This window comes from Branchiostoma lanceolatum, chromosome 15 (assembly GCF_035083965.1).
Source record: "Branchiostoma lanceolatum isolate klBraLanc5 chromosome 15, klBraLanc5.hap2, whole genome shotgun sequence".
NCBI classification, from domain to species: domain Eukaryota; kingdom Metazoa; phylum Chordata; class Leptocardii; order Amphioxiformes; family Branchiostomatidae; genus Branchiostoma; species Branchiostoma lanceolatum.
The window spans coordinates 6,199,230-6,227,056 of NC_089736.1; the positions used below are offsets into that span (position 1 = coordinate 6,199,230).

Consider the following 27,827-nt stretch of genomic DNA (forward strand, 5'->3'; position numbering starts at 1 on the left):
CGAGCGTTGTAAGATAGCCCAGTCGACTGGTTAAAGGTGCTAGTATATCTTTGAAGCTGCTGTATAGAATGTACCATATATTCAGTTTCTTTCAAACTGGCATTCAGGAAATAGTCTCTCTATAAATATCGTTACCCTCAATTTTGGAGAAACAAAATCCGAAAATTCTTTCTCCGAGCCTCCGGTACCGTGCCATGTGTCAGGCGCTCGCACGCGATGGAACCAGATGGCAAGTTTGGCTCCGAGTAGCCTCTACCACTACAGTACCAGGCCCCATAGGATTAGCCTCTACCAGGCTCCGCGCGATCGCACTACCCCTGGCATACTATTCACTTTATTTGGCCGATTTCAATATCCCCAGCGATCGCGCGGAGCCTGGTAGAGGCTACCATAGGATGCTAGAAAAAGGGGGGGAAAAGGCAAAATACTGTAGACAGAATGAGATAACGAGAGAAGTGAGTTTAGCTGGCCTGGGTCGCAAACTGTACTCCTGGGCTAGCTAACTCCATGGCATGTTACCGTCTATTTGGTCAATTTCTGCTATCATTCTAGCGACCAGTGGAGCCTGGTAGAGGCTATGCAAGTTTGGCTCCAAGCGAAGAGAACACGAAACAATTGATAATGCGTTTGAACTTGGTTTGAATGTTTGATTTTGTGCGCCTACATGTATGACGACTACGACTGTGCCTACATGTATGACGAAACTTGTCATGTCCTAAATTCGTTGCCCCGCAGAGGTTATACATTTGAAAATGCCAGGATCAATAATAAAACTACTTACTGTGTATCTGACTGTGTGCTGTATTCACTGGAAAATGATGAAATATCATACCAACGATTTTTTTTTAGTTCAGACGATCAGTTTTGTGACACCAGACTACAGCCGTTTCTTGGGCGCTCTTGAAAACGTTATTAATCTCAAAGCAGATGTAAGGATCATATGCACGTTCTTAGTCTGTTTTTGCAACATTTAGCTATTTCCTAGCATTGTACTTTTTTGACGGATTCACATCTGTTAAAAAGTGAGTACATATACAAGAAAAGAGTACCAAAGCTTACAAAAACACCGAGACTCAGACGGATCAAACATTCTGCTTGAAGATTACTCAAACACCAGTAGTTTATGATCCAAAATTGTCCAATAGTCGACGTGAAATGGCTTAGAAGACTAGATCTTGAATGTGATGTTCCCTCAGTCACATTTCTGGATCTTTTATTTCCTTCCGTGGTTTTATTTACTACAAGAACAACACTAGCACGTGTATTTTCGCCGTGGACAGCTTCGGTTTGTTCAACGGGTAACTGAATAACAAGCGCCCCTATGCGGCCAGCAAAATAAATGTATCTTGCAAAATGGCACCGCGCGTGTCAAAAGCGACATCTAGCAGAATAGGTATGAACATCACCCCAGAAACGAATACTTCCGGGTTCTACCTTCGACGTGGACGTTGTGATGGGTAATGGTTTGGACTCACTTCTTTCCTTTCTTATCCCGTTTCTTTTCACTTTCTGTGTTGTGTTAAACCGGTTTTCCTCTAGCCAAGGAAACCATGAAACATTTTCTTGCCAAAGAGTAACGTTTGAACGATTACTTTTCCGAGATTTTCAACAAAATGACACAGAAACAACGTGCGATTCGGGACGGGTTTCAAACCAAGATGACCGAAGGAACGACAACCCTTACGCCTTAGCCGTGGTGCCTTATGACGAGGACAAGCTCTCGCCATTCCACCTGGCCGAGAGGAAGTTCAAGTTGGCGGGAAGAGAGCTGGTGATCCGGCAGAGTTGGCGGGAACTGGGCGTAGCAGCTGTGGTGTGGGACGCGGTGAGTAGAGTGGGAGGGGGGCGCAAGTCAAAACTTTAATATTGGGCAGATCCAAGTCTTTGCAGGGAATTAGAAACTACCACAAGGTTAAGGAGTCAGCTGTTGAAGAGATTTACAAGTATGATTTTGTTAACATTCATATCCTTGCCCCCCATTTTCACAATAGTATATAAATGCTAGTACATAAGGTAAATGTAGCTTTCGTGCCTTACAGCCTGCAGTACTATCAACGATTAGTAGTCGGCGCTTCAGCACCGCCTGAAGTGCCCCATACTATAGCAACATGTTATGTTCACTCCTACAAATTATGTCAAGTCAGCTTACAATTTTTCCCTGACAGCAATAAGACTTTATCGTGAACCTGTCCGTATTTGCTCCAAAACCCTTCATAAATTCTAGTTTAATCTAATGTTGAAGGGAATTAAGCAATACAAAGACTTTTTAGATATCTGATGATGACTTATTCGCAGCCTATTCTGTAGTACTAGTACTTGACAAATCAAAAGCATGCAAGTACATGCTGCAATTTCAAACCTAGATGAGGGTCTGCATGTCATGTGTGGCAAGCAAATTAATTCACCTTTGATAGTAGCTGGCTCTAATTCAGTGTTATTAGCATTGACGGAAAAGTCCTTGTGAAAGTCACTTTAATTCTATACGTAGCATGTTATTTATCCTGAATTCATCATTAAACCCTAATGACAAATTATTCTTATCGCAAAGTCGAATGCCACGTTGCCTCAATCCCCCCATGCAGACCCTCATAGTTATATTCTAATACATGTACTAAGTGTGTTGGGTTCTTTTACGTGAGAAGAGTAGGGGTGACCCAGCGTGCTTGGCAAAAAATACATGAGCCGTAGCAAAGCTGTGTGGCACTAATAGCTAACGAAAAAGCGTCATGCTTCGTCCCCAGTCTGAGGTTCTACCACTTTACCTTTACCTTACATGTACTAAGAGTCTGTTGTTGTTCCAGGCGGTTGTTTTGGGGGAGTACCTGGAGACTGAAGTGACCCTGACAGACCAGACTGTGATAGAGCTGGGGGCAGGGACAGGACTCACAGGCATGGTGGCAGCACTGCAGGGTGAGTGATACTGTACATCCATTTAATGTTGGGATCCGATGGTAGTTTTAGCTTTTTGGGAAAGTAAGTAGTTCACTGCCTTTAATTTTAACAGTGGGAAGAAACATCACTGTCTGAAATGTTAGTAATCAAATCAAGAATGACAGTAAACAGGTTCACAGTTTGAACTGTGCCCTGCTCTTGTGATGATAAAGTGCCTGACACTTCGAGTCACTGACAGAACTTTGTCACGAGCTCGGGCAGTTCTACCAACAGTTCAACAAAAATTCCTTGGCCTTCTGACCATGGAACAACGTTTGGCACCCCATTCTCTATTGATTACAGAGTTAGGCATCAGGGAGAAGGTTAATGTTACCTGTATTTCAAGTCACCTTGTCGCTTCACTTTGCAATGTAGAGACCTTGTCTTGTCAGCTCTGGCCTTGAGTACTATGTGTCTTGCACATTTCTTCTAAACCACACCCACCTGTATGTCACCTGTGCAGGTGATAATGGCATGGTGGGGGTTAAAGGTGAAATGTCATGGTCCTATCAACTAAACAGGTGGTCTTCCTTTAATAGGACTATTCTAAGATTTTCCTTGGGGGGGATCATTTACTGTTTAAGACCCCCAAGAAAATCTTGAAAATATATTTTATTTGGATCACAATCTAAACACTACTGTAGGACTGAGCTGATCTAAAAAGAAAACCTATGGCCTTCCACTTTTTATGTTTAGCTCAAGTATTCATTGCCATATTGCTGTTGTTCTAATTCTATGTCGTATCAAATGCAGGAGCCAAGGTGACGATCACTGAAAGAGAAATGGCCCTGGCTTCACTTAGACGAAACGTGGAATCAAACATTCTACCAGGAACAACCCGTCATCCTGTTGTCATCAAAGAGCTCACTTGGGGACAAAACTTACACCTTTACCCTACCTCATACCAGTATGTCATCGGAGCCGATATCATCTACATAAAGGAGACTTTCCAAGATCTCTTGAAGACGTTGGTACACTTAAGTAACTGTGAGACTGTCGTGCTTCTAGGCTGTAAGATCAGGTACGAGAGGGACACAAACTTTCTTAAGATGTTGGAAGAAAAGTTTGAAGTTAAGGAAGTGAGGTATGATCAAAGAAGGGATATAAGATTGTATAAGGCTAGGTTACGGCAAGGAGGTTAAATTTAACCTCCTTGGTTACGGTCGTGTACAAGTTTGTGATAATTGTTTTTGAAAGATTATGACTTTGTTTTCTTATACATGTGTATCGGCAATAATGTGCTCTGATCTGAACTGCAAAAATAAAACTGTATGTGCCTTGAGACTTCAGGAACAATTTTTTTTTTTTAGTTTTGATAATCCTTTTGAGGTGTCAAGGTCATCTTGTGGCTAGGGTTGCAGACTTAGAATCTAAAGGTTTTGTGTTCAAATCCCTAGCAGTCCCCTATGTTGTGCCTTTGGGAAAGGCACATTACAGCTACATGTATTTCCTCATTTGACTCAGGTGAAAATGAATATCTGACAACCGACACTGGTGCAATGCGATGTCGAACTCGTAAATTTACGTTTGAAGTTATGGGACACCCCGATAGTTTGTTTAGGGACGTCCTCTCAAATGGGACATAAAGTTGGAGGCTCTTTGTTTGAGGAGAGCCACATCTCAAGTACGTTAAAGAACCCACCACACTTATTGAAAACAGTAGGGGTCCATCCCAGTGTGAGTGGATCAAACCTTACAGTTCAGACAAAACAAACAAACAAACAAACTGTTCTTTTTGTACAAAGTGTATTTTTCATATGTATCCCAGAGAATAGATTCTCTTTCTTGTTTTATATGCAAACGAAAAGACAACATATGAAGAAAGAAAAGGAAAAAAAGGAACACATGTCTTATTTTCACAGTTGTGCCTCAACTTGGATACACTTCTACATGTATGCAAGTCCATAAACAGTTGTTAGTGTATTTTTGGCAACGCCTCTGGCACGAGCCTGTATATTTGTCCTTGATATTGCATAAAAAGAGTGAAGTTAAACAAGCGTTAAAAAAAGGTTTCAGTCTTTTGCTCAAAACTATTTCATGTTCCCATGGAATCATAGAAAAGACAAAATTATGATACAAAATCAACCACCAAACAACAAAATTCTACTCAAAAAAGCTATTCTATAACAATACATTGTTGAACTAAAAGTTGTAGATTGTCAGTCCAATTATTCTCTAAGATTAAAGCACGTATCAGTAAAAAAAGCAATCTTTAGATCATATACAATGGCTATATTGTACAATGATACAAAATGTGTGATCTTAAACTGCATAGTACTGATTTTACTGATCAAAACAGTTGCTATTCTAGGCTATAGAATTCTAAAACACATTTATTCTACTCAATATCTTAGCCACTAGGCATGTACAGTATCTAAAATAGAAAGTTTTCAATACACCCATTGTAGGATTGTTCTTTGCACTGCACCCAATAGTTATTAAGAGAATAGGAAATGTAAAAGCTTTAAAGGCACTTGCATATACAGGTAATATAATTCTGTATTCTTTGTTAGAGAACATTGCTATCAAAAGGGATATTTAAAGGCCTCTTTCCTTATCGGAGGATTTTTCATAACCAGAATTTGCACACTTTTAGTACAATAGTACAATTGGACCCTTTGATTGGGTCTTCTGGTACTGTATTTACTTTTGCTGTTGTCTTGTTTTGCGGTAGGAGGGAAAGGGTAGCCTCTACCAGGCTCCATGGGTCGCTGGAAGTTCTACTATTTTTCCAGCGACCTTTGGAGCCTGGTAGAGGCTATGCAAAGGAGGCTTGCTTTCTCAGTGTTTGAAGTTTGCGATTGAAACAATTCTGTAGTACAATAGGGTTTTGGTACTATGTATGATTTCGCTGTAAAAGGTCTCCGCGAAATAAAACCACAGCACTAGTACATTTCAAGATATGCAGCACTCCTCTAGTGGAAGACCAAGTGCATGGCTAACACGGTAAGGACGGTCATGACAACGGCGCCCCCTGGCGACACGTACACGCCTGCGTTCCTGCGGCTGAGGCGGACCCAGTCGGGTCCGTAGGTGGGGTCGGGTCGGACGTTACAGCGGGCGGTGTTACAGCAGGTCACACAGATGGCGCCCTCTGCGTTGTGACACCCCTTGCTGTACCTGCTCTTGGCTTGTTGGCAGGCGTTACGGGTGGTGCACATCTTGGTGTATCTCCTCTGTAGAGCTAGAAATATAGGACCAAACTTATTATTATAGACCAGTTAAGTAAAGGATAAAGCAGTCATCCTCAATTGAGGTGAAGCATGTTGCTTTTGCAAGTAGCTAGTTGTAGTGCAATGCGGCTTCACTAAGGCTCACATTTTTTGGGGGCCAAGCACACCAAGAACCCAACACACTTATCGAGAAGAGTAGGGGTGACCCGGTGTGCTTGGCCAGATCAATATAACCATGTAAGACAAAACGAATTAAAGAAAATTTTACTGTTTTTGTCTCTAGGTGATTGCTGTAACATACAAGAAATAGAAGCTGTCATACCTCCATGAAATATTTCTAGCCTGTGAATTTCTTGTTTTATTCAAAATTGATAATTTTTCACTGATTCTGTCTAATAGTATGCATTTTCCCACTGGCTCCCATAAGGCAACAGACATGCATATAGCAGAAAATTGGAGACAGGAAATTTTGGGACATTTCTGAGACCTTTGACCTAACTTTCTGTCAGTGTCCCCTTTACCAGTCTCTCCTCTGCATTAAAATAACTACGGATATTAAGAAATAAGAATATTTAATATCTACCAAAACAGATATGCAAAGCACTCTTCTTTCTTGTCTTTTTAAAGTACTAACGTTATCTATTACTCACAAGCGAGCTGAATCGCAGGAAATGTGTTTCATAGAATTGAAATGTTGGTGGTAAACTCACATGACTTGAAGTTGATGACCTCCATCATGCACGTGTCCTGTCCGCTGGTGCAGTTGACGATGTCCTTGTTGGAGATACAGTCGTCCGTGTACCGGCCTGTACACCCGTAGCACTGGAAGGGGAGGGCGCCAAACACAACTGGAACAAAATAAGGCGTTGTAAATGTTAGTTAATAATCTTCCTTACAAGAAAGATCTCATATCTCCTAGAGTTTTTGTTAATTTCTTGATTATTCATTATTGATTCAAGGAATTACCACTGATAGAGTGCAATTAAAGGTCCTCTTAAGTTACAATGTAACTTTTATCAGAGAACCTTAAATGTACATCGTTTGCTTAAAAGTTTTGCTCTTGAAACGATGGGCAACGCATTAAAACAACTGTTACTGTTAGTACCTCCGTACAGTAAGTCCATGAAACCCCTGTAGATTGTTGACGAAATGTAAAACGATATTCTCATTTATTCCAGTCACACCAGTCCTATGTACATCGTAGCAGTTGGGGCATGTTACGGTGACACATACTTGCCAGGGGCTACAACGCTTTCTACAACACATACCTTTGACTTTTACTAAGTTTTAGCGGAATATCTCTGATGTAATAATGCTTTGTCACTAAATTTCTTTTCTGCAGTGCATAACAAAAATGCTTGTAATGCAATTTAGTGCTCACCAAAAGAGGACGACTTGATGAACGATTTGAATTCTTTTTGGCAGACAAAGACGTTAATCATGCATGACAAAAACATGGCGGAGTTTTGTGTCAGCTTGTCCCGTCTCCATTTCAATCCTTCCTAGTAATGCACGCAAATATATCTCGTCCTTTTTATACTGACTGTATTGTAACGCTCTAAGCGTGCGTAATAGTTCATAGCAAATGTTTTGAATATAAAGTTAAGGGCTATCGTATTTAAACAACCCCAGAGACTGATTTTCTTTGAATTATTTCTTTCACTTATTGTTTCCGTAGTTTGGGCTTTAGATCACTTTCAAACCACCTGTTTCGTTTGCGCCTTGGAAACACTATATACAAGTTGTAATAGCTTAGTTTACTATGGATAGTCTGCCCCGATCTTCAATACAAACAAGAGGTCGATAAAAAGACAACAGTAGTCGACACTCTGTTTGAATTGGAGCAAGTAAATAGTATTTGAAATGGCAGCATTGAATAAACGTTTACAACCAAGACAGTAAAAGATTTGTTCGGAAATACAAATGTTTCCATCTTGAACATTTTTGCGATGTTTCACTTTAAGCTCCACTCAAAATAAGTCTGTATATGGTATAACGATGTTTCCGCCAAGATAGTCTTACATGATGAATATTCATGAGACAAAATGTCGGTGCTGACGAAGCCATCTTTTCCGCAAAAAAACACACCTGTTAGAAAACTAAATGTACATCCTAAAACATGAACATCTTGTATCTGTAACTTTCAGATATCTTAACCCTTTGTATATTCGGTTTCCGATCGCAAAAGCAAACGTATATACAGGCAAAACCAGAAGGACATATTTCACGTAACTGTGTGTTTACAGGAACACCAACAATAGGTGTGGCGTAACTTACCTGTAGGGATGACGAAAAGGACCGCCAAACACACCATATACTCCTTCACTCCAGCCATTTTGGTCCACTTGTACACCTCTTAAGGGACCTTGATGCCTTCTTAACACTTAGGTCTAGCAGATCTTTAAGGCAAGACGTTAGAATTAGACAAAAGGTGGAGAATTGGCCTGAACTGGTGCCCCAAGGTGTGTTGGGTAAAACGGACGCGGCTCAGTGAAGCGTAGCGGGGGCCTGTCAGGGGTTTTGAAAGGGATTAGGTGGGAAAATAGTAGTCTCTACCAAACTAACCGCGCCAGCTATAGGGAGAACATTTGCCATGGGACTTTGGCCATGGAGGGTAACATTCGCAGTATACTACCTTATCTCCGTAGCCGACTCCCTTCATACAATTGACTCTATTTTGGCAAATTTCTACTATTTTCCCAGCGACCCGCGGAGGCTGGTAGAGCCTAGGAAAATAGGAGAGGACGCCCTCTTAGGTAGACTTGAAGACAATAAGTCCGTTCATACAGGAGTTACCACAATGTATATTAAAGATATATTTGTTACCAAAGTAGATAAGATATATTTGTGTCATATAGTTTGTGTAGCGCAGTGTTTTGATAATTACAAAAGTGGAACCGCGTATCCGTCTACGCGACTTGTAAAGGCCCTGTCACACTTGTGCGTATATTCAAGTGCGTATGAGTTCGCATGAACATTTTTTTGGTTTATGTAAAGTTTGCAGGGAAGAAGATGTTTTCTACTAGTACTTTGCCCATCGTTGTGCAGCCTAGTGATCGAACCAAAGAAATGACTTCTTCGGCTGCAAACTTAACCTATAAAACTTGCTAATACGCAACTCATGCGGACTTGACTTGCATATACGCACAGGTGTGACAGGGCCCTAAGGGATTGTGAAATTGGGAAGATGTTCTCGAGAACTTGCGCTTTTGTAATAAAGACTGAAAAAAACTACTTAGAGAGTCATACATTTTATATAGTCATGTCACAGGAGAAAGAAAATGCGAATATCATGATATCATGATATATGATATAATTGTCTTAAAATAACTTTCAATTGCAACGCGTTAACGAAATATGATTTTGTGTTGCGATACCTAAAAGTTGTCCCCATAGACATGGCCTTTGGGCAACTTCGACTTTTCTTCAAAGAACGTCTACTATTGCATTTGCGCCAAAGTAGAATTCACTGAATTTTCACGCCGTTTACAATTTTTTTCATGTCCTCAATCAAGGAGGTTTTATTATCGAATCTACTTCAATATCGAAAACCTCTATTTTAGCCTCCAAGATAATTAAGAGGAGGTCATTCTTGGTTCACTCAAAGTTGAACAACCAGTTTTTCTAAAGGTGCAAAACAACAAGACACGGTTTATTCCATTCTTAGACAGGGGGCAGTATGCATTCATAAGTTTTATCCAGTCGTCCAAAGAAATGTTATATTCCAACTCTTTTGAATAGTCTAGAAATATTAGAGCCACCTCTTCACAATTCTAAAGCTAACAATATCTTTTTTTACTAGCTGATAATGTTCCCCTTTCGTGTAAAAATCAAGAAAGAAGCAAACACAACACTAGCAGCAACAGGTAAAAACAGTCGACAGGTGAGTTACCTGTAGTACTAGCTTGAATCACTAAGTGGCGCTTTTGAGCGGCTACTTCCGGTGGTTGCGTCACATGGCCAAATGAACCAATGCGCTGGTTATTTTTCATAAAGCTAAGTGCTATAAGTATATCCATATCTTAATGTTAAATATATGTATACGAGAACTACGATCATTGCGTATTTGAGACGTTTAAAGTCAAAATTTAAACTATTAGTTCTTGTCCTAAGGAGACGCCTCCTACCACGCCGTTGTCACGGTGGCCGAGTGGTTAAGGCGTTGGACTCGAAATCCAATGGGCTCTGCCCGCACAGGTTCGAATCCTGTCCGTGACGATAATATTTTTTCTTTTTCAAAATCACGTCTATCCTTTTAATGCATGCTGTAGCAAGAACAATTTAAGACGAGGTCAAATACGGGGAGGAAACATTTTTAAACGACCAACAAAGCTTTTTTTCCCTAACAAAAGTATTGCCATATACCCGGAAGTAGCCGCCCAAGAGCGCCCCTTAGTAATTCAAGCTAGTACTGCAGGTAAGTCACCCGCCCTACCTGTTAGTAGTGTTAGTGACTGTTTCAAAATTTTATCCAGTTGCTTGAGTACTAGTAACTGTTTTTGGCGTATCTTATTACCTGGATGTATAAGAATTACCTTCATCAGCGTAGTGTTAGTGTTAGCTTCTTTGTCTACCTTTACTTTGAAAATGCAAAAGATGGAACAGTAAGCTAGCTTAAAAAGATGTTGTTTGAATCATGAAGAGATTGCCTGGATAATTCTGTATTCTTCAAAATAGTATAAATATTTGTATAACATCTGTGAAACATTCTCGACAAGATGAAGATGATACATCAAAATCAAACACGGGAACGGACACTGTTCTAGGTTTGACATTGTTTGACAAATTCACACGATTCTCACCATTTCCTGTTTCTCAATACATAAATTGTGAATCATTTTGCAAAGATACAAAGACTGTATGCAATTTTTTAGATATGATTTTATTCATCATAGTACCATAATAGCAACACATACATGTAGAAAGCTATCAGACACAAAATATAAGAAAATAACAAAACTAAAACCTATCATAATACTATCAATGTAATGAAACAAAAAAAACAAGAATAATTATCAACATAATATAAACAATCTCTATAAGAGATTCAAGCAGATGTAGTGGGATAGATTTTCACATTTTTCTTAACTACACGATTGCTCTTGTTCGTGCGATAGTTTTTGCAAAGTACCACGACACAGGAAAAATGTAAAAGTAGTCTCCATAACGCCACAAAGACATTACTGGCAATCTACATGTACTCTTTGGATGTATTTTAGTACACGTTTTCAGGATGTAGTAGTGAATATCTCTTGTAAAGTCTCATTTACATTGACAGACTCATCTTCCTTATGGATGCATGCAATGGCATACATATACAATCTTCCCCGCAAGACTATTCCATTCTTGAGTTGGGGATAGTGCTGAGAAAGAGAGGGAAACAGTCCTCCCCTTTTTTCTGTCAAATGAGAAAGCCCAACAGCTATTCATAATGGTGATTATAAAAAACCTAGAGTTAAATATTCACCAACTTTTTTTGAACATGATCTTCTTTAAAACATGCTATACTTCACCATTTACACTTCTTACACTTACAGTCAGCCATTTCAATTTTGTCGTTTGGTTTTTTGAGACCACTCTTTTCAAATCTTACCAATGTTGACAAAATATCTTACCAAAAGAAGTAGGAGACTTCTTTGTTCAGCAAACTTGACTTAACATATCATTTTAGATTCTAGATCAACTGAGAACGCTCATACAAGTTGTTCAACAGAATCCCTCTGCATAACGTTCGATTTCACACATTTGACATGTTTCCTTGTAAATTCTCCTGCGTTTTTTCAGAAAGAAGTCCATGAACCAAGAAACTAAATTGGGCTGGAATTTAGATATATAATTTAGTAGAGCCTGCTCCAAAGACAGATAGAAAAACGACCTTATCATAATATTCAATTCATATCTAATACCAAACTGAAACCTATGATGTTCCGGACACCAAAGATAGATGTATAATACAAAAACTCAAAACTGCAAATCACTCTACAACTAGTGGAAAGGGAGGTTTTCCTGGTAGTATCAAATGTATAGTTATGTACCAATATCAGCAGTTTAAAATGTAGACATATTACATATATAAACAAAAAATGACCATCACAAATCTAGCAAAAGGTTGAGGAACCACCATGTTAAGTTTCTGTCAATGACTATTAACAATCATGCATAGGAAATGCCTGGTACCACATACAACAGATGTCATTTATTAAATGTAAGGGAGTTTGTAACCTGGTTAGTCAACTTTGTCTCCAAGCTCAGTATGTGTAAATTTTGTTCTTGTGCAAATTAGGACTGCGTAGAATGCTGAAACTCAAAACTGGCACCAATGTCAGCATCTATTTCAAACGTCTGTATACTTTTGGTACATGAACTGTTATGATAGTGGTAGAAAGATACACATAGACACACACACCAATATGAATAACTGTATATATGTATATATGGAATCCTCACCAATTTTTATAGATATATTTGAAACTATCGTGAATAGAAATATATGGATACTTCTTAAAAACTGAAGGGTGTGAGGATAATCAATTGCATGACTTAAAATTTTGAAAATTGTAGAGGAAATATGTAGCAAACAGTTTAAACAACATAAAACTGTTTGCATCAGACAACAAAGTAATACAAAACAGACAAATGTGTCAGTATATGTTGGCTGGCACCATACATGTAAGTGGGGAGCAAAGCTGTAGGCAACATATTTTGTAAAGTAGTCAATGTAAATAGTTATGTATAAAAGCAAAGAGACAGTCAGGGTAACTTACATGAGATATTGCAACAGGTTCACCAAATTTGAGCTTGCCTTGCCTTTGGAAGGACTCTCCATAAATACCCAAGTTCCTTTAATGCATTTATAAGTGTGAACAAAGATTCAGTCTGTTTCTGTCATCTGGTTGTGAAAAATGTTGGTATAACGAGTATTTTTCAGTGTAACGGCATTGAAGATTTACTCTTCTATGGTGGTCTTGAATGTAAACTTCTGAAATATACACGCAAGTGATAAAAGTGGACTTCCCAAGTTATATCTTATATGAAATTGTTCAGTCAAATCTTGCAAGGTTTGCAGAAATACATGACCTATTTCCTATCAAGTTTCCTTCTTGTAATTTTACTATGTGGTCTATCGAACTCAGTACAATTTATACCCTTATATAATCTATATAAGACTAGGAAAATGGAAATCAAAGTCTATCTGTCCAAAATAGTTGCAAAAAAAAGGAAATACAATATTTTTATCCAACCCTTACTGTTTATTCAAATAGACTTAAATAGTAATATATATCATAATTTTGGCACATACAAGACCGCCTACTTTTGCTCCACACAAACTTATATGTATACAATATGTCCCCACTGTGTTCCATATGAAAATACCTAATATTATAATAATAATAATACTCCATATACCATCCAAACCAAGATGTCATGAACTGGAATAAAGGAAAGACTTGTGTTAGTGTACTTGTGTATTCATTGTGGCCATACGTTATATACACTGTATGCATAGCTAGCATATACATGTACATGTTTTGAATATACTGTTGTCCACTTAGATTTAAACTAATATTCATAACTTTTTACACTGTCTCTATGAGCAAATTCAGATTTACATCAAAGCGCAAGTTTCAAAGAGCTCTAGTTAGAATACTGTAAATCATTAAATATTTGCAGTGGTTTCATCGTTTATGCTGGTGGTTTTAAAGGTGAGCTTTTACTGTAAACTGGAACATGTTTTGCATTGCATCATTACTTCCAATTTGAAACACTGAAAATGCCTCCTTTGCCTTTCTAACATAAAATCAAGTCCCTGCAATATCCTAATATACAGTACTGTAGTAATTCTAAATTTCAAGTCCTCTATTTTCATGTCTTTACTCTGTATTTATAGCACCATAGTAAATGAAGTCAAACTTTCTACACAATTTCATCAATATAAATATGTGCCAAATAAAGTATAACAAAACATGCAATGCCACCTAACTACTGCAAACTAACAGAAATCTAAAATTTTTCAAAATATCGTTAAAAGACTTGGTCATGAGCGTATACAAAAGAACTGAATCAAAAGCAGCAATAGAATTTGTAGTTAACCAACCTTTCCCCTTGCTTTCCATGTCGCACCAGTTTAGTAATCAGTAACGCTGTGGCAACAACAAAAGCAAAACATTGGTATACAATGTACATGCAGAAACAACAAGGAAAACGTGAAACAATGTCAACAACAAGCTTGCAGCAAAAGGCTCTATAAAATGGTTAACTGCATTTTGAGATTCTGAGAGTAGAAAAACAGTTACTGTAATGCAAATAAAACATGTAAATAGCATACAGAGCATATGACTATTACTAAAAAATACTGCAATGTAAAATAAATATAGTAGCTTGCTGCAAAGATTTGCATATAGCTCTGTTATTAACTGGCTACACGAGTAAATGTCTCTGTCAGTTCTTCTTTCTACATATCTACATATCGAAGCTCGAGATAAATCTTAAGCAAGTACATCCATGTGGTTCTAGCTACCCTGTCTAGCTACTACTAGTACTAGTATCTGGAGCACTAGCAAACATAATGTTATGATAAGGACTGTTTTTGAGAGTGACTGGAAAAATTCAAAATATTGTATTCACATGAACTCACTAAGCACTCCATGTTATACATTCCTGTATATGAGAATTCTACTGAAAAGACATGTCATCTATATGTAATACAGTATTCTACAATACATGATTATATATTTTCCAAAGACAACAACATTGTACCACATATTCATGGCCTTGTTATACATACTGTTCACATTTATTTTTGGCTGCTTGTTTAAGGTTACTGACCCTGTATTGTGATGCTTTTGACAAAGGCACAATCTCTATACGTGCAGAGACAAGCTGTTGCAAAAATCTTTTGTGCACAACCTACATCTACTACCAGAATATTTTCTCCTTAGTGACTTCTGGGTTTCATCAATTTCTGAAGAAGAAATTCCGTAAAACCTTTTGAAAAGGAAACTTTCTCTTTGAAGCATATGCACAAATTTGGAGTTTCGAGGTGCCACAAATTTCTTTGCGTCAGCGTCTTCTTTTTGACTTTTTTCTTCCTTAAAGTCCCAGCCAAAAAGACAAAGCAACAACTTTCTTCCATAAAACCTTCTTAGAAAATCTTCAACTTTTGCAACAATCTTTCTGAGAGGAAACAATGAAACTGCTGCTTCTGCTTACATGGATATATATCTATTATATATCATATCTGCTAACACATAGAATCTCTTACTCTATTCCATGAGCAAATATCATGACCAGTCCCGGTTCCAGGACCATGTCCGGCCCCATGTGCTGGTTCTCGCAGGCCATGACCACCACAGCCTGCTTCCCCGGGATCCGTTTGGTCACGTAGTTTTCGTAACATCGGCGGTTCATCTGCCGCGTCTCTAGCGTGCTCAGCCCCCGCGGCCAGTTGCGTTCGTGAGCGTTCTCCATGAGGACGTCGACGATACCCGCAGGACAACCACTGTAAATGTAATAAAAAAACTTGTTACATCCATGAAAATGGAGGCATTGCTCTGTGTGTGTGTGCGTTTGTCTGTCTGTGTTTCAGGATATTTGTGGTCAACTTGAGAACATCTGGTTGGATTGTGATGATATTTGGTACGTGGGTAGGTCTTGTTATTGACTGCAATGTTTTGATAAAGGATATGCTGAAAAACATAATTTTAGGTAAAGGTAGGTAAAGGTCTCATAGCCTTTTTTAAGGCCATCCAACGCCTTTTACCTCTCCTCAACTGAAGTCGTGTAATGTGCCTTTCCCAAGGACGTCTAGCTGGGAATGCAAGGAATCAAGCTCCTGACATCTCTATCTCGAGACTGCTAGCCTAGCCACTTGACCATTCAACAGCAATTTCAAAAATATGATGAAACACTCATAAAAGACTAAGGAGCACAAAGTTCTATCCTCATTCGACATAAAACTTCATCAGAAGTTGATACTACAAACTCACCTATCCAAGAGGGATCTTTTTATTACAGCTTGTAGCACAGCGTCGGGCGTAGAGATCATTCCTCCCCACCGCGTCACGCGGGCCGTCTGCAGCGACCGCACCCACCGTAACACCTGTAAATAACATGCTTCGTTTGTGGAAAATGTTGTATTGAAACTGCCTATCATCACACACTGTTCTTTGCAAGAAAGCAGACAAAGAGAACTTTAAGAAGACATGAGGTTGTGAGATGGAAGAATAAGGCAGCTACTAGAATTAGAGACTATTAGCCTGTTCATGGTTCTGAATGCACATGCGCGGCAAGATGCACAGTGGGCAATATGTCAAAGGTGAAGGCTTCAACTTGTAAACAGTTCTTGTTTAGACTATGCTTTATACATGTCCACACATGTTTTGTTTATGTCTCAGGGGCCCTCAACTTTGCATATTACCCACAATCTATCTTGCAGTGCATGCACAGTTGGAGCCATGTACTGGCTTATTAGGAGTGTCAGTCTATTCACAACAGACATTTTCACGGATCACAGAACTATGGAATGCTGGGGGGTAAACAAAACATTACCATGACAATGCGCATACTGCGTACTGTGTCCAGTTTGTCTATGTCGTCATGGTAATGATTTGGCTTGCCCCCTACGTTACCCCGACTTCTTCCATTTTTTGCAACATTCCAAGGGATCCGTGAAATAGTCTGTGTCCTAATCTTAGTGATGTCCTTTATGGATTCAACTGTGTCTAATCTTACCAAAGTTCAGATAAAGATTGTCATTTTCATGGCTATCTATTATTGCAAAAGTTAACTGATTTTCTTGAAATACGAACAAAATTTCAGACTTATAAGTCTTGCAATTGTATAATAAAGATCCAATTCCAATTCAAAAACAAACACTGGCCGCAGGACATCACTAAGAAAGGTAGAAACAGTAACAAAGCGGTTAGGTACAGTAGTGCAGTTCTTCACCTCCTGGCTCAAGCACCTCCTACCAACAAGAGGCGGTACTGCACCCACCTCGTCAGACTCCATCTGGTCCTCGATAGCTCTGGTCAGGGGTTGGTTGGAGGCGCGGATGGCCCGCATGTACTCCTTCAGCATCTGGATCTCTCTCTTCTGGTCCTGGATGGTCCTCTTCTGCTCCGCAAGCTCGCTTTGGAATTCACTGAGTTTGACTTGCTGCTGGGACACGACGGTTCGCAGCTCGCGTACGCAATTGTGCTCCTTTAACTCATCTTTTGGAATAACAAGGCTGGGGGGAGGTACAAAGGATGAACGTGTTGAGGAACATAACAATAATTTTGTTTGTCTTGCATAAAAGATAAACTGCCTTAAAGTATAACACACCAGTCTTGAACAGGTAGACAGATGAAAATAAACCAGTAGAAGCTGAACGCCGTAGAACTCTCAGCAGAAAAGGAGGGAATCAGTGTTTTACGTTGTAAACAAAATTGCATGAAATCATATTAAAGGCTGGTAAACTATCCTTCATATGAAAAATACCTTATACTTTAACCAAGCTTGAACAAGTTGAAGTACATGTACATCTTTTACACAAATGACAGGGATATAGGGTTCTTTGTTTGGCAGATCTAAGAATGTGACTTTTTATGTTGGGATTGGAACCCATGGTTAGGACTTACCCACAGCCCTGCTCACAGGACACAGGTCTCTTTGGGTTGTGTTCACACTCATCCAGGTGGGATGCAAGCTGGTCTAGTTTTACAACCTGAGATGGACATGATAGCAGTTAACACCTAAATTTTGAACAGTAACTAGACATTACATTCTATTCAGGAGCAGGTCGTAGAACACAGTATTTATCCACAATCCCTGTTTACAGTAGTACATGTAGGTTCGGGTATAAATTAGTGCATCACAGTACATGTACTTGAAAAAGCCACAAAGATGCTTCTGTGCCCGTCAGCAAGGTGAAAAATGTGCCGAATGGTGGAGGAATATGTCACTTTTGACACTGTACGAGTTGGATTACTGTGTTTGTGAAGTGTAAACGAACAAACAGACAAACTAACAGCTCTAAGCATTGTTACCTGTGAGCAGCCAAAGTTGGCATTGTCACACTTGATGTAGAGTCTGGAGAGCAGGTTGCGGAGGATGCGGGGGACGGGCTTCAGCTGCGACGGCGTGATCGTCTGGCGGTCTACCGGACACGTGTGCTGTCTCGACAGCCACTCCTGGGTTTCAACACACGGTGGAAGGGTTTCAAAACAAGGGAACAAGGGGGAAGTGTCCTTATACTTCCTCTGAAGAGGTGAAAACATCTTTGTTGGGAGGTAAAGAGAGAAGGTTGGATTCCAAGCAGCAAAAGGTCATTCTTAAACATTTCTTTACAAGGATGACATACAGCCAAAGCTGTTCAACTGACAACCTGGCCAATGGGCGCATTGTCCTTATACTTTTTCTGCACAGGTCCGAAATTTTAATGTTGGCGATCATGTTAACAGACTTAAGAGGATGTTGGATTTTAATCAACATAAAGTGAATTCAATAAATACCGTATTTCTTCTAATAAAGGACGCACCCCAAATAAAGTGCGCACGATTGGGGCTTCACCGCAACCCCAATCACGCCAGCTGAGATACTTCACTGAAAAACCTTAATAAAGTGCGCACCCCCGATCTAACGCCGTCGCTCGGCGCTTGTCTCCAAGATGTGACCACGCCCCGGTATTCGGCACGCTATGAAGTCCTGGTGTTTTTCTTAATCGTTCCATTTTCAAGGAATTTTCGGGAAAACATTACCATTATTTGGGGTCAACACTTAACCCTCTACTCCGCTCAAATTTTGAGTAAAAAGTTTTGAAGTTTAAACGTCACGCTGAGAACCTCGCGCCAGGATATCTGACAAACTTCCTTGATATTGAAGGACCAGACGACGATCCGCTTGATTTCTACCGGGCTAGTCAATGACAAACGTGTAAAACGCATTTTGAGATAAAATAAAAGTTCGTCTCTCGGCATTTATGCCGCAAAATACAGCGTTGCATTGACAAATCACTTCATTTCGCCGATCGCCCGCCGCCATATTGTTTAAATTCTGCTGCCCCAAGATGCATTTCGCGTGTTACATAATCGTCATCACATGATCGCATTACGCGTCTCTGATTGGTTGTTGCTGCAGCTAAAGGCGGGAATTTTGCAGACGAAGTGCATCATGGGGCAGCAGAATCGCAGTCCAAGTTTTTTCTTTGTCTGAAATGTTACACATGAAAACGCAATAAAAACGCGGTTTTATCGACTACATAGCAACATTATGGTGAAGAAAATGCAAAACCAAAAGATGTTTTCGGGAAAGCATACATCTATTTGCGGATTGATGGTGGCTTTTGCGTAATTTTAGCGATCAATGAACCTGGAAGTGTGCCGAAAGCGGCGTGGGGTTTCGCGTTTTATCCGTCAAAACAAAAACAAAACTCCCGCTGAAGCGAACTCTGGAACATTTCAGATTCTAGCTATTACGTTTTTGATAAATATCATCTACAGATACGCACGATGTGCCCATATTTGCAGCCGTGTGGGTGGTTAGGAAATTATTGACGTCGCAAGCGGCGTGGGGTACGAAATTATGGCCGGCCCGACACACTGAAATAGTCGCGCGGTTGAAAACACCCAGCGTTATTTGGTGTCTCATAATTTGATATTCAATATCGCAAAATCAATTATTTTTATATCTAGAATACCTTTTCAAAAATATACGTATGATCAAGGAGGTTATATAACCTCCTTGGTATGATGTAGCATCGTTATCTTGTAAACATAAGAACATGAATAAGAACAGAACATGCATAAATTATCGTTGCGTGTCGGCGAAGTGACGGGGCTAGCCTGCTGGGGTAATAATCGGTGACTTCCTGACTTACGTTGCGACTTTTCTCGAGAGAAAACCTAAATAAAGTGCGCACCCCGACTTTGGCTTTGACCTGAAGCCTCATCTTGAAGGTTGAAATGTCAAAAAAGTGCGTCCTTTATTAGAAGAAATACGGTAATTCATTGTCTACATATCTTTCTTTTTAAGAAATGAGTGAATTTTCGGGAACAGGTTTTCTGCGCGTGAAAAATTTGCGCGTGAAAAAATAAATTTCTTTAACATGTGTCAGAAAATGTGCAGTATAATTTTCTTAGACAGGAAAATGTGATCCCATGACACAATTTTTCATCTGACACCTGAATTTATGCGCAAATTTCCCACGCGCACAAAACCCCAACCCGAATTTTCAACATACTGCATCTTTAATTTTCCTCCTGAGAATGTCACAAAGTGGGCCTTTAATTGAGTAAGGGCTAGGCTTAAATTTCACAAAGTGGGCCTTTAACACATGTGACTGACCTGTATGCATGCTGTACAGAAGGCGTGTTCACATTGCGGCGCCTGCACCGGCTCTTCCAACACACCTCCACAGATGGGACACAGCAACTCCTCGTCTACATTCCCTTCAAACCTGTTCACATCGTAACCCATGGCTCACCTGGAGTAGGAAACAACAACATTAGTGCTTTAATATGGAACACACGAGGCGAGTATACGTAGTACAGTCTCCTAGCTTCCCGGAATCGAACCATGGCCCGCCAGCGCACAAACCCAATGCCCTTACCACAAGGCTAATAGGTCTGGACCAGTTAGACTGGACAGTAAGTGTTGCTTGAATCAAACTGTTAGGAAGTAGTATGGCCGTGTGGTTATATAATGAGCTATAGGGTCATTGACTTAGGATCTAAAGGTTCTGGTTTTGAATCCCTTGCAGATACTAATTCAATGTTGTGCGACTTGTGCCCTTAAAAAAAGACACCTAATGCCTACTATAGTTCCTCACTCTACTCAGGTGAAAATAAGAACCAGCATCGGTTACAGACATCCTCTTGTATGGGACAATGCAAGAATGCAAATGAAGCTATGCCAGTTCAGAAAGTACTAAGTGGTAACCCAGATACAGACCCAGTGGTTTAGAGCTTACACCAGCTAGACTACAAGAATGGATTATGTCAGCATTTCAGAAAATGAGAAACAGTTCATCATCATCTAGTTAACAGTTAACAAGAAATTACAAAACATATACAGGCATAAGGTTAGATACATTTACTGATTAGGTGTTATAATTCAATGTGACTATTTTTGTCTTCTCTAGTCTTGCATCAATACATGGCTGAAATACTGCAGATTCAATCAATGATGTATTTTGTACCTTATAAATACTATCTTGAGTTGTAGCTTGTCTCTGCATGATTCATTTCTGACCTTGCTTCATCCTGTTTTTGTACACCTCCTAATTAGATTTCTAATTATATCACTGCCATTCAGATTGGTACAAGGTTAATACCTATGTACCTGGAATACATAATTGTGTGTCATTATATACATATCTAATTAAGTCAAGGTAGCCTCAATCCAAGGACATGTTGTATACATGTATGTACCTTTCACAGGAAATTATAATATACAATACTTAAGCATTGTCAAATTTGGGAAACAGTTTTGTGCTTTTGGAAGACCCTGGCTTGAAATCAATCGAGACCTATATATGGCCTCCGTCTGTCAATATTGAACATGGTAAAATCCTAATTCACATCAGCCCTACAGCATCGGCTATGGCTAAACAACCCTGTTTGAGAATGACAGTCTCTGTCACATAGGACACATATGTAAGCTGACTTAGATCTGTTGCTTTTTTGTGGATCTCCTTTTCTTCTGCACTGCACATCAGTCTATATAGCTTTTCCTGACCACATTATATAGAATCAATGATAAATCAGTTATAGTTATAGTCAACTGTACAGTATGTGACAAAGATAACTTATCAGTGTTTACAAATAACTTACCAGTAACTGGCAACTGTAACTGTACAATCCAAAGAAAATGTTGAAGAGCAAATTCCAATCTTCACTTTTCACACATACATGTACTTTAAATGGCAGACTGAAGAAAAACAATGGCACAATTGCCCCTACACAGCATATGACCTCAACGATGTTAGAATCCTGTTTTCTGTTCAAATAAGGGCAGCTGGCAGGTTACATGTGTGGTTTCCTGTGCCCTTTCCCCTCACCAGAGAATGAGTCCAGTCTTTCCTGTTCATGTTTTGCTTTAACTCGACCTAGTGAGATTAGAAGAGATCATGCCATCGTTCAACAGAAGCTGCTTCCTTTCTAACCTTCCTGGTATGACTCACAGTACCGTGGGATGGACCAAAATGTGGGGAGGGGGGCTATAGTATTGATAAGTCCACACTAAAAGAGGAAATGTTCCTGGTTGATTTTTGTTCACGGTTTTTGAGGTGACCGCTTCAGTGCGACCTTAAAACCTTGGTGAAATTTTTTGTTTTGTCTACTGCCCACCAATCCTCGTTTCAACTGTAAACTTAAAACCACCATGAACACTCCATTTTCTCCCTACTTATTACATACAAATGTATATGGATTACGTTCTCTGGACATCCCATCGTAAAATCTCAGCTTGAACTTAAGTTGAACTGGGAACATGCTGATTTTCCAATAGCATCATGATACTGTAAATCTTGAAATGTTTTCCAGCTTTCATGGTGACCTCATACCGTGAAATCTTGACACTGCGAATATGTGCTTTTTCTTCCAACTGTATTACCATCATCATTTCAACCGTGAATTTAAAACGCAGCAAAAACCTTCTTTTCCCTCCTATGGTGAAATGAAATCACTGCAAAAATAAAGGTGTCTACAGTACAATCTTTTACTCTACCTACAGCTATATATGCTTTAAGGCTGGAACTTTTGGTTAGATCCAACCTCATTCTAATAACCACATATAACATTAGAACAGATATCCTTTGTGTTACCCATGGACCCAAATACTAGATAACACAACAGATACATTTTTTTTCAGCAAGGATAACTTCTTATGCTTAGTCTAAATCTTTCAAATAACACATAAACAGGACACTGCGCAGACAGTTGGACCAGTGTATAACAACTGACGTTAGGCACCTGTTACCGGAAGTGCATATGCAGAAGCTCAGAGCTTGACAAACAAAGATATGGGGTCATGTACAGGTTAAATGCTGGAAACATTTATCAAATCTGTAGACACTACAGACTGATGTTGTTATGTCTGTGGGAGGGATGATCTGTAAACAGATTATTCAAAACTTCCGAACCAATTCTCATGATTTTGTGAATCCTCAAGGTTTTGTCAAATCAAGGTATGAAGCACTTCTCAAGTGCAGGGAAAAATTCAAAACAATGATTTACGTCTAACATTTCAAGGCTGTGGATTGTATAACTATAAAAAAAATTATGCAAACGAGGCCCTCATTAGCATAATTTATGGCCAGGTTTTATTACCCTTCCTAATGGTACCTACATCTCAAATATGACATCCGTAGCTTTCACGGTAAGGGAAATACAAGTTTATGCCTAAATTATGCAAATGATGTCCACATTAGCATAATTTATGGCCAGGTGTATTCGCCTTTCCTAAAGGTACCTACAACTCAAATATGACATCCATAGCTTTTACGGTAAGGAAAATTCAAGTTTATGCATAAATTATGCAAATGAGGTCCTCATCAGCATAATTTATGGCCAGATTTCCTGACCTTTCCTAATGGTACCAACATCTCAAATATGACATCTGCAGCTTTTACGGTAAGGGAAATAGAAGTTTATGCATAAATTATGCAAATTAGGTCCTTATTATCATAATCTATGTCCAGGTGCATTCACCTTTCCCAAAGGTACCTACATCTTAAAGATGACATCCGCAGCTTTTACGGGAAGGGAAATATAAGTTTATGCATAAATTATGCAAATGAGGTCCTCATTAGCATAATTCATGGCCAGGTGTGTTCACCTTTCCTGAAGGTACCTACATCTCAATTATGACATCTGCACCTTTTACGGTAAGGGAAATACATGTTTTCCATACATTATGCAAATGAGGTCCTCATTAGCATAATTTATGTCCAGGTGCATTCACCTTTCCTAAAGGTACCTACATTTCAAAGATGACATCCGCAGCTTTTACGGTAGGGAAATACAAGTTTATGCATAGATTATGCAAATAAGGTACTCATTAGCATAATTTATTGCCAGGTGTATTCACCTTTCCTATAGGTACCTACATCTCAAATATAACATCCGTACATTGTAACATAAGGTACATATAACTTTCTGCAATACCATTAGTAGAGCTGCCACCGCACATCTACTTGGTTTTTGGCAGAAGAAGAAGAAAGAAGAAGAAGAAGAAGAAGAAGAAGAAGAACAGGCAAGCAAAAACAATATATCCCCCTTCCCACTGGAAGGGGAATATAACTATTGTATTTGAGAGCAAACATCTCTGTTTTTAAAGACAGAAGTAGAACCTAGTGATTTTTTTGACAATGAAAATGTTAAAGAGTCAAAGACCAGTTTAAACTCTTAAGTACTGAAAGAACAAAAGCATGACAGCCTCATACATGTACACTATAAGTACAATCAGGCTACAATTACCCAAACATCAATATTATCAGAAACAACAAAGCTGAAATAAATCTGATACCTGGCATGACAAAGTAAAGGTACACTTGCCTCCTAATGTCAGGTCTATTTGATTACAGCAGGTCTATTTGATCACAGCCAGTCTCCACCCTTTCCTTTCATTTATAAAGACCACACCTGTGTTTGCAAAGCTACAGACATTATCACACGACCACACAAGTTCAAAGGGTCCAAAGTACAGTAAATGAAAACAGTCTTGCCAAATTACACAGTTTGACTTGGCATTGACGATATTAGAATGTAACAAAAAATATCTACGTAACTCTAACATTGCCCCACCCATATCTTTTTCAAAAAAGGTTTACCAGTTTTATTCTGTCACTGTGCTCAAAACGATTACACATCCTTGGGTAACTAGATTTTCTTTCAAGTGATCAGTCTGTGAAAAAAGTAACATGACCAAAAGACACTCAAGGTTTTGGATGAATCCAGAAGCACCCTTGCCTGATATACACACAGATTACAACGGATCACAGCCTGGTCTATCATAGGATTAGGCTAACACCATAACTCATAGTCATAGTTAAGTAGTGCTTACAAGCTTGTGTCTGTGAAAGAATTCAGTGGTAACATTTGATCATCACAGACTGCAATGCCAAGCAGTATTACTACTAGTACAGGACTGTACTAACATTTATCCGATGACACTCTCTTGGCTCACATGCGCACAGATCAGTATTTGTGTTATGAGATGAATCCTTTGATGCTGACCTCAGATATATTCGGATTAAGTAAACACATGGCAGGATCTAGGCTTAGATCCAACATAAGCATGAGTTGTATTCTATCTGGCTCTAATGATTTATATAGTTTCTGTCTGTGCAGAAATATTCATAATATTTGTTATACAACATGAGGCTATAATGCATTATTTGTAGTAATTTTGCAGAAAGAAGACTTTAAAAGTAGCTTAACCTTCTCCCTGCTGCCTAAGTCTGTAACCAGTAGAGAATGTGGTACTAGTACCAAATAGCTACTTCAGTGTGCTACAAGTTAACAGCTACTGAGTTAGCTGATTGTGCAGTGACTTTCCCCTTAGCACACTGAAGTAGCATTTGGGCACCCAATTCTACATTGGTTATGAGCTTAGGCAGCAGTGAGAAGGTTAATTGATCAGCTGTTTACAAGCACAGCAGCCAGCTGTTGATACTGAAGTGTTTTTGTGAAAAAGTGTGCTTATGCATTTGATGATAAAGCCTTCCTCAGTGAAAAGGAAACCTTGAAGATGTTAAGCTTACTGAGGACCTTTTCTTCAAATCAAGAGGACTTCCAATCTCTTCATGACAGTATATATTATATAGACACTATCCAAAATGTGCCCTTTTAAACACTGACAGCTTTATGAATGGCTGTGAACATCACTTTTAAAATATTCATGCCGGGATCTGACTTACTTGGGTGGTCCCAATTTCAAGGGCATGGGGAGGATGAGATTTGTTTTGTTTTGTTTCATGTGAGAAATACAGAGAATTTTCTGAGACTGATAAATCCTAAGTCTATAATCTTTTGGTCAAAAATGGAGTGAATTATGAATAGTGTATTGAAGTGGTTGTTGCATCATACATAGATTGAGCTTTAGATTTAGTGTAACATGAGATTTGATTTATCTTTACATGTACATGTACATTTACACATACATTTATGACAGTTTGAAAGAAATTTGTCACTATCCCAGCTGAAAGTGTAGGCTTGTGTGCTTGAATTTAGCTTGAGGCATGATGTTATGAATGGAATCCGACAGGCATTATGTAAGGTGCCATCTAACAAGAATGATCTATATCTACATTGTTCATGTTGAACTGGTGTATGTCTAGGCAGAATCGCCAATTCAGAGATCGCAATCAAAATGCTAAGAATGTGTCAGGACTCAGGATAGTCTCTCATTTATGAGTCCTGAGTTTCAAATCAGTCCATTGATCTAAAGTGACATGCAAGGACAAATTTACTCTCTGATCAGGATCTCTCCCAGTAGAAATAGAATCGCTGATTGTACTGGAAGAGATCCCAATCTCAGTCGACAGAGACTCAGATCACAATCTCTACAGCGATTCTGCCAGATTGACATCTCTACCCTACATAAGGTTTGCAGGCACACATCGGTGGTTAGTTTTACAATATCAAACAACCTTTCACACCTAGCATTTGAGTATCTAACTCGAAGCATTTTTTCAATCTATCTAGTAGTACAAATGCCCCAATCCCAATCCTGATGATGAATTTCACTCTACGATGTTCTAAAATACATCAACTTTCTAATTTGAATTGTAAGTGACTTGAAACAGTATCAATTGTACTAAAAATACATCAGCAATATAACATCATTTCCTTCAAAATAAGAGTTGTGAAAATATCACTACTTCCTGTCAAAAGTGACTAAGACTTTAGGTCTACGAGCTCCAACTTCCAAGAATAGTTTCCTGTCTTGGTTTTCCCAAGAAGGTGAGGCTTGACATCACAGTCGTTCTGGCAATTAAAAAGTCTATAACACCATCTTTCTTGTTTGGAGTATTTGTCTTAAGATGCTAACCAATACTTAAGGTTTTGATAACTGGGAAAACCTCCACAAGGGCATTGGTACATGAAAAGAGACTACCAAGAAAACTAACCCCAAAACTAAGATAACGTTACCCTACAAAAAAGAAAAGACTCTTAAGTAGCTGGGAAGTTCCTTAAACATTTCCTTGAGTTTCTCCGTAGCTGAATGACCACTCTCACTTTCCTGACTGTTTTTCATAACCCCATACCCTAAAGGCAGACCGTCTGATCCCGAAAACCCAACGGTCAAAAATTCCTTCACACAAATTTTACGCTTTCCACAAGAATTTCACACTTCTTGTGGACCTTACACAATTTCTTAAGAAGTTGGAGGTATGGTTAAGGAAACCTGACTCAGTTTAAGGACAAATAAAGCTGACTTACCTCAAAATTCGACCATTTCTTGAGCCCAAACTTTCACTATCGTCCAGTTTTCTGAAATCAAGGATGACCAATAAAGTGCGCATGCGTAGATAGATTCACCGGATGTTTTGGCGGGTAATCCACGAATAAGTTTAGGGGTGAAAACTAATATTTCTAAATGTATATATTTAACATAAACAATCAAATGAAGAAAAGGTTTATGATACTTTTCTAAAAATGATAAAAAATCTAAATCATATCAGATGGCTTTATCATCTTTTGGACCTATCAATACACTAAATTATTTACAAAGACCATC

At 39.0% G+C, this 27,827-nt stretch overlaps 3 protein-coding genes and 1 non-coding gene across 7 annotated transcripts; 2 read left to right on the forward strand and 2 right to left on the reverse strand.

Moving 5' to 3' along the window:
* Positions 1-1,104: 1,104 nt before the first annotated feature.
* LOC136420361 (protein N-lysine methyltransferase METTL21A-like) lies at positions 1,105-4,215 on the forward strand. 2 transcript variants are annotated; one of them, XM_066407225.1, is made up of 4 exons: positions 1,108-1,457; positions 1,602-1,825; positions 2,802-2,910; positions 3,685-4,215. In XM_066407225.1, exons 1-4 carry the CDS (start codon positions 1,454-1,456, stop codon positions 4,071-4,073), a joined length of 726 nt encoding a protein of 241 aa, XP_066263322.1. In that variant the 5' UTR covers positions 1,108-1,453; the 3' UTR covers positions 4,074-4,215. The 2 variants fall into 2 exon arrangements, with proteins under 2 accessions (XP_066263321.1, XP_066263322.1); XM_066407224.1 differs by having other exon boundaries at positions 1,105-1,825.
* Positions 4,216-5,623: 1,408 nt separating this feature from the next.
* LOC136420542 (ly6/PLAUR domain-containing protein 1-like) lies at positions 5,624-8,628 on the reverse strand. Its single transcript, XM_066407493.1, has 3 exons — positions 8,382-8,628; positions 6,815-6,952; positions 5,624-6,115 (listed from the first exon to the last, which is right to left on the reverse strand). Exons 1-3 carry the CDS (start codon positions 8,437-8,439, stop codon positions 5,847-5,849), a joined length of 465 nt encoding a protein of 154 aa, XP_066263590.1. The 5' UTR covers positions 8,440-8,628; the 3' UTR covers positions 5,624-5,846.
* A 1,612-nt stretch (positions 8,629-10,240) lies between these two features.
* Trnas-cga (transfer RNA serine (anticodon CGA)) lies at positions 10,241-10,322 on the forward strand. The gene has a single exon. It is a non-coding gene; the product is annotated as a tRNA-Ser (tRNA).
* A 423-nt stretch (positions 10,323-10,745) lies between these two features.
* Positions 10,746-27,629, reverse strand: LOC136420412 (E3 ubiquitin-protein ligase NRDP1-like). Of its 3 annotated transcripts, none has more exons than XM_066407306.1 (9): positions 27,530-27,629; positions 20,430-20,568; positions 18,134-18,277; positions 17,726-17,811; positions 17,100-17,334; positions 16,091-16,203; positions 15,367-15,603; positions 14,200-14,245; positions 10,746-13,534 (listed from the first exon to the last, which is right to left on the reverse strand). In XM_066407306.1, exons 2-8 carry the CDS (start codon positions 20,559-20,561, stop codon positions 14,230-14,232), a joined length of 963 nt encoding a protein of 320 aa, XP_066263403.1. In that variant the 5' UTR covers positions 20,562-20,568; positions 27,530-27,629; the 3' UTR covers positions 10,746-13,534; positions 14,200-14,229. The 3 variants fall into 3 exon arrangements, with proteins under 3 accessions (XP_066263403.1, XP_066263401.1, XP_066263402.1); XM_066407304.1 differs by having other exon boundaries at positions 17,052-17,334; XM_066407305.1 differs by lacking the exon at positions 27,530-27,629 and adding an exon at positions 21,917-22,216 and having other exon boundaries at positions 17,052-17,334.
* Between the last annotated feature and the right edge of the window lie 198 nt (positions 27,630-27,827).

What these genes read in the sequence shown, in the direction of transcription:
- LOC136420412 (XM_066407304.1), bottom strand. Translation starts at nt 20,561, where the DNA reads ATGGGTTACGATGTGAACAGGTTTGAAGGGAATGTAGACGAGGAGTTG. An exon ending in TCTGTACAGCATGCATACAG is followed by an intron (nt 18,278 to 20,429) that starts GTCAGTCACATG and finishes GTTGAAACCCAG; the next exon opens with GAGTGGCTGTCGAGACAGCA. An exon ending in TCCTGTGAGCAGGGCTGTGG is followed by an intron (nt 17,335 to 17,725) that starts GTAAGTCCTAAC and finishes ACCTCCCCCCAG; the next exon opens with CCTTGTTATTCCAAAAGATG.
- LOC136420361 (XM_066407224.1), top strand. Translation starts at nt 1,454, where the DNA reads ATGGGTAATGGTTTGGACTCACTTCTTTCCTTTCTTATCCCGTTTCTT. An exon ending in CAGCTGTGGTGTGGGACGCG is followed by an intron (nt 1,826 to 2,801) that starts GTGAGTAGAGTG and finishes TTGTTGTTCCAG; the next exon opens with GCGGTTGTTTTGGGGGAGTA. An exon ending in CATGGTGGCAGCACTGCAGG is followed by an intron (nt 2,911 to 3,684) that starts GTGAGTGATACT and finishes TATCAAATGCAG; the next exon opens with GAGCCAAGGTGACGATCACT.
- LOC136420542 (XM_066407493.1), bottom strand. Translation starts at nt 8,439, where the DNA reads ATGGCTGGAGTGAAGGAGTATATGGTGTGTTTGGCGGTCCTTTTCGTC. An exon ending in CCTTTTCGTCATCCCTACAG is followed by an intron (nt 6,953 to 8,381) that starts GTAAGTTACGCC and finishes ATTTTGTTCCAG; the next exon opens with TTGTGTTTGGCGCCCTCCCC. An exon ending in GGTCATCAACTTCAAGTCAT is followed by an intron (nt 6,116 to 6,814) that starts GTGAGTTTACCA and finishes CTATATTTCTAG; the next exon opens with CTCTACAGAGGAGATACACC.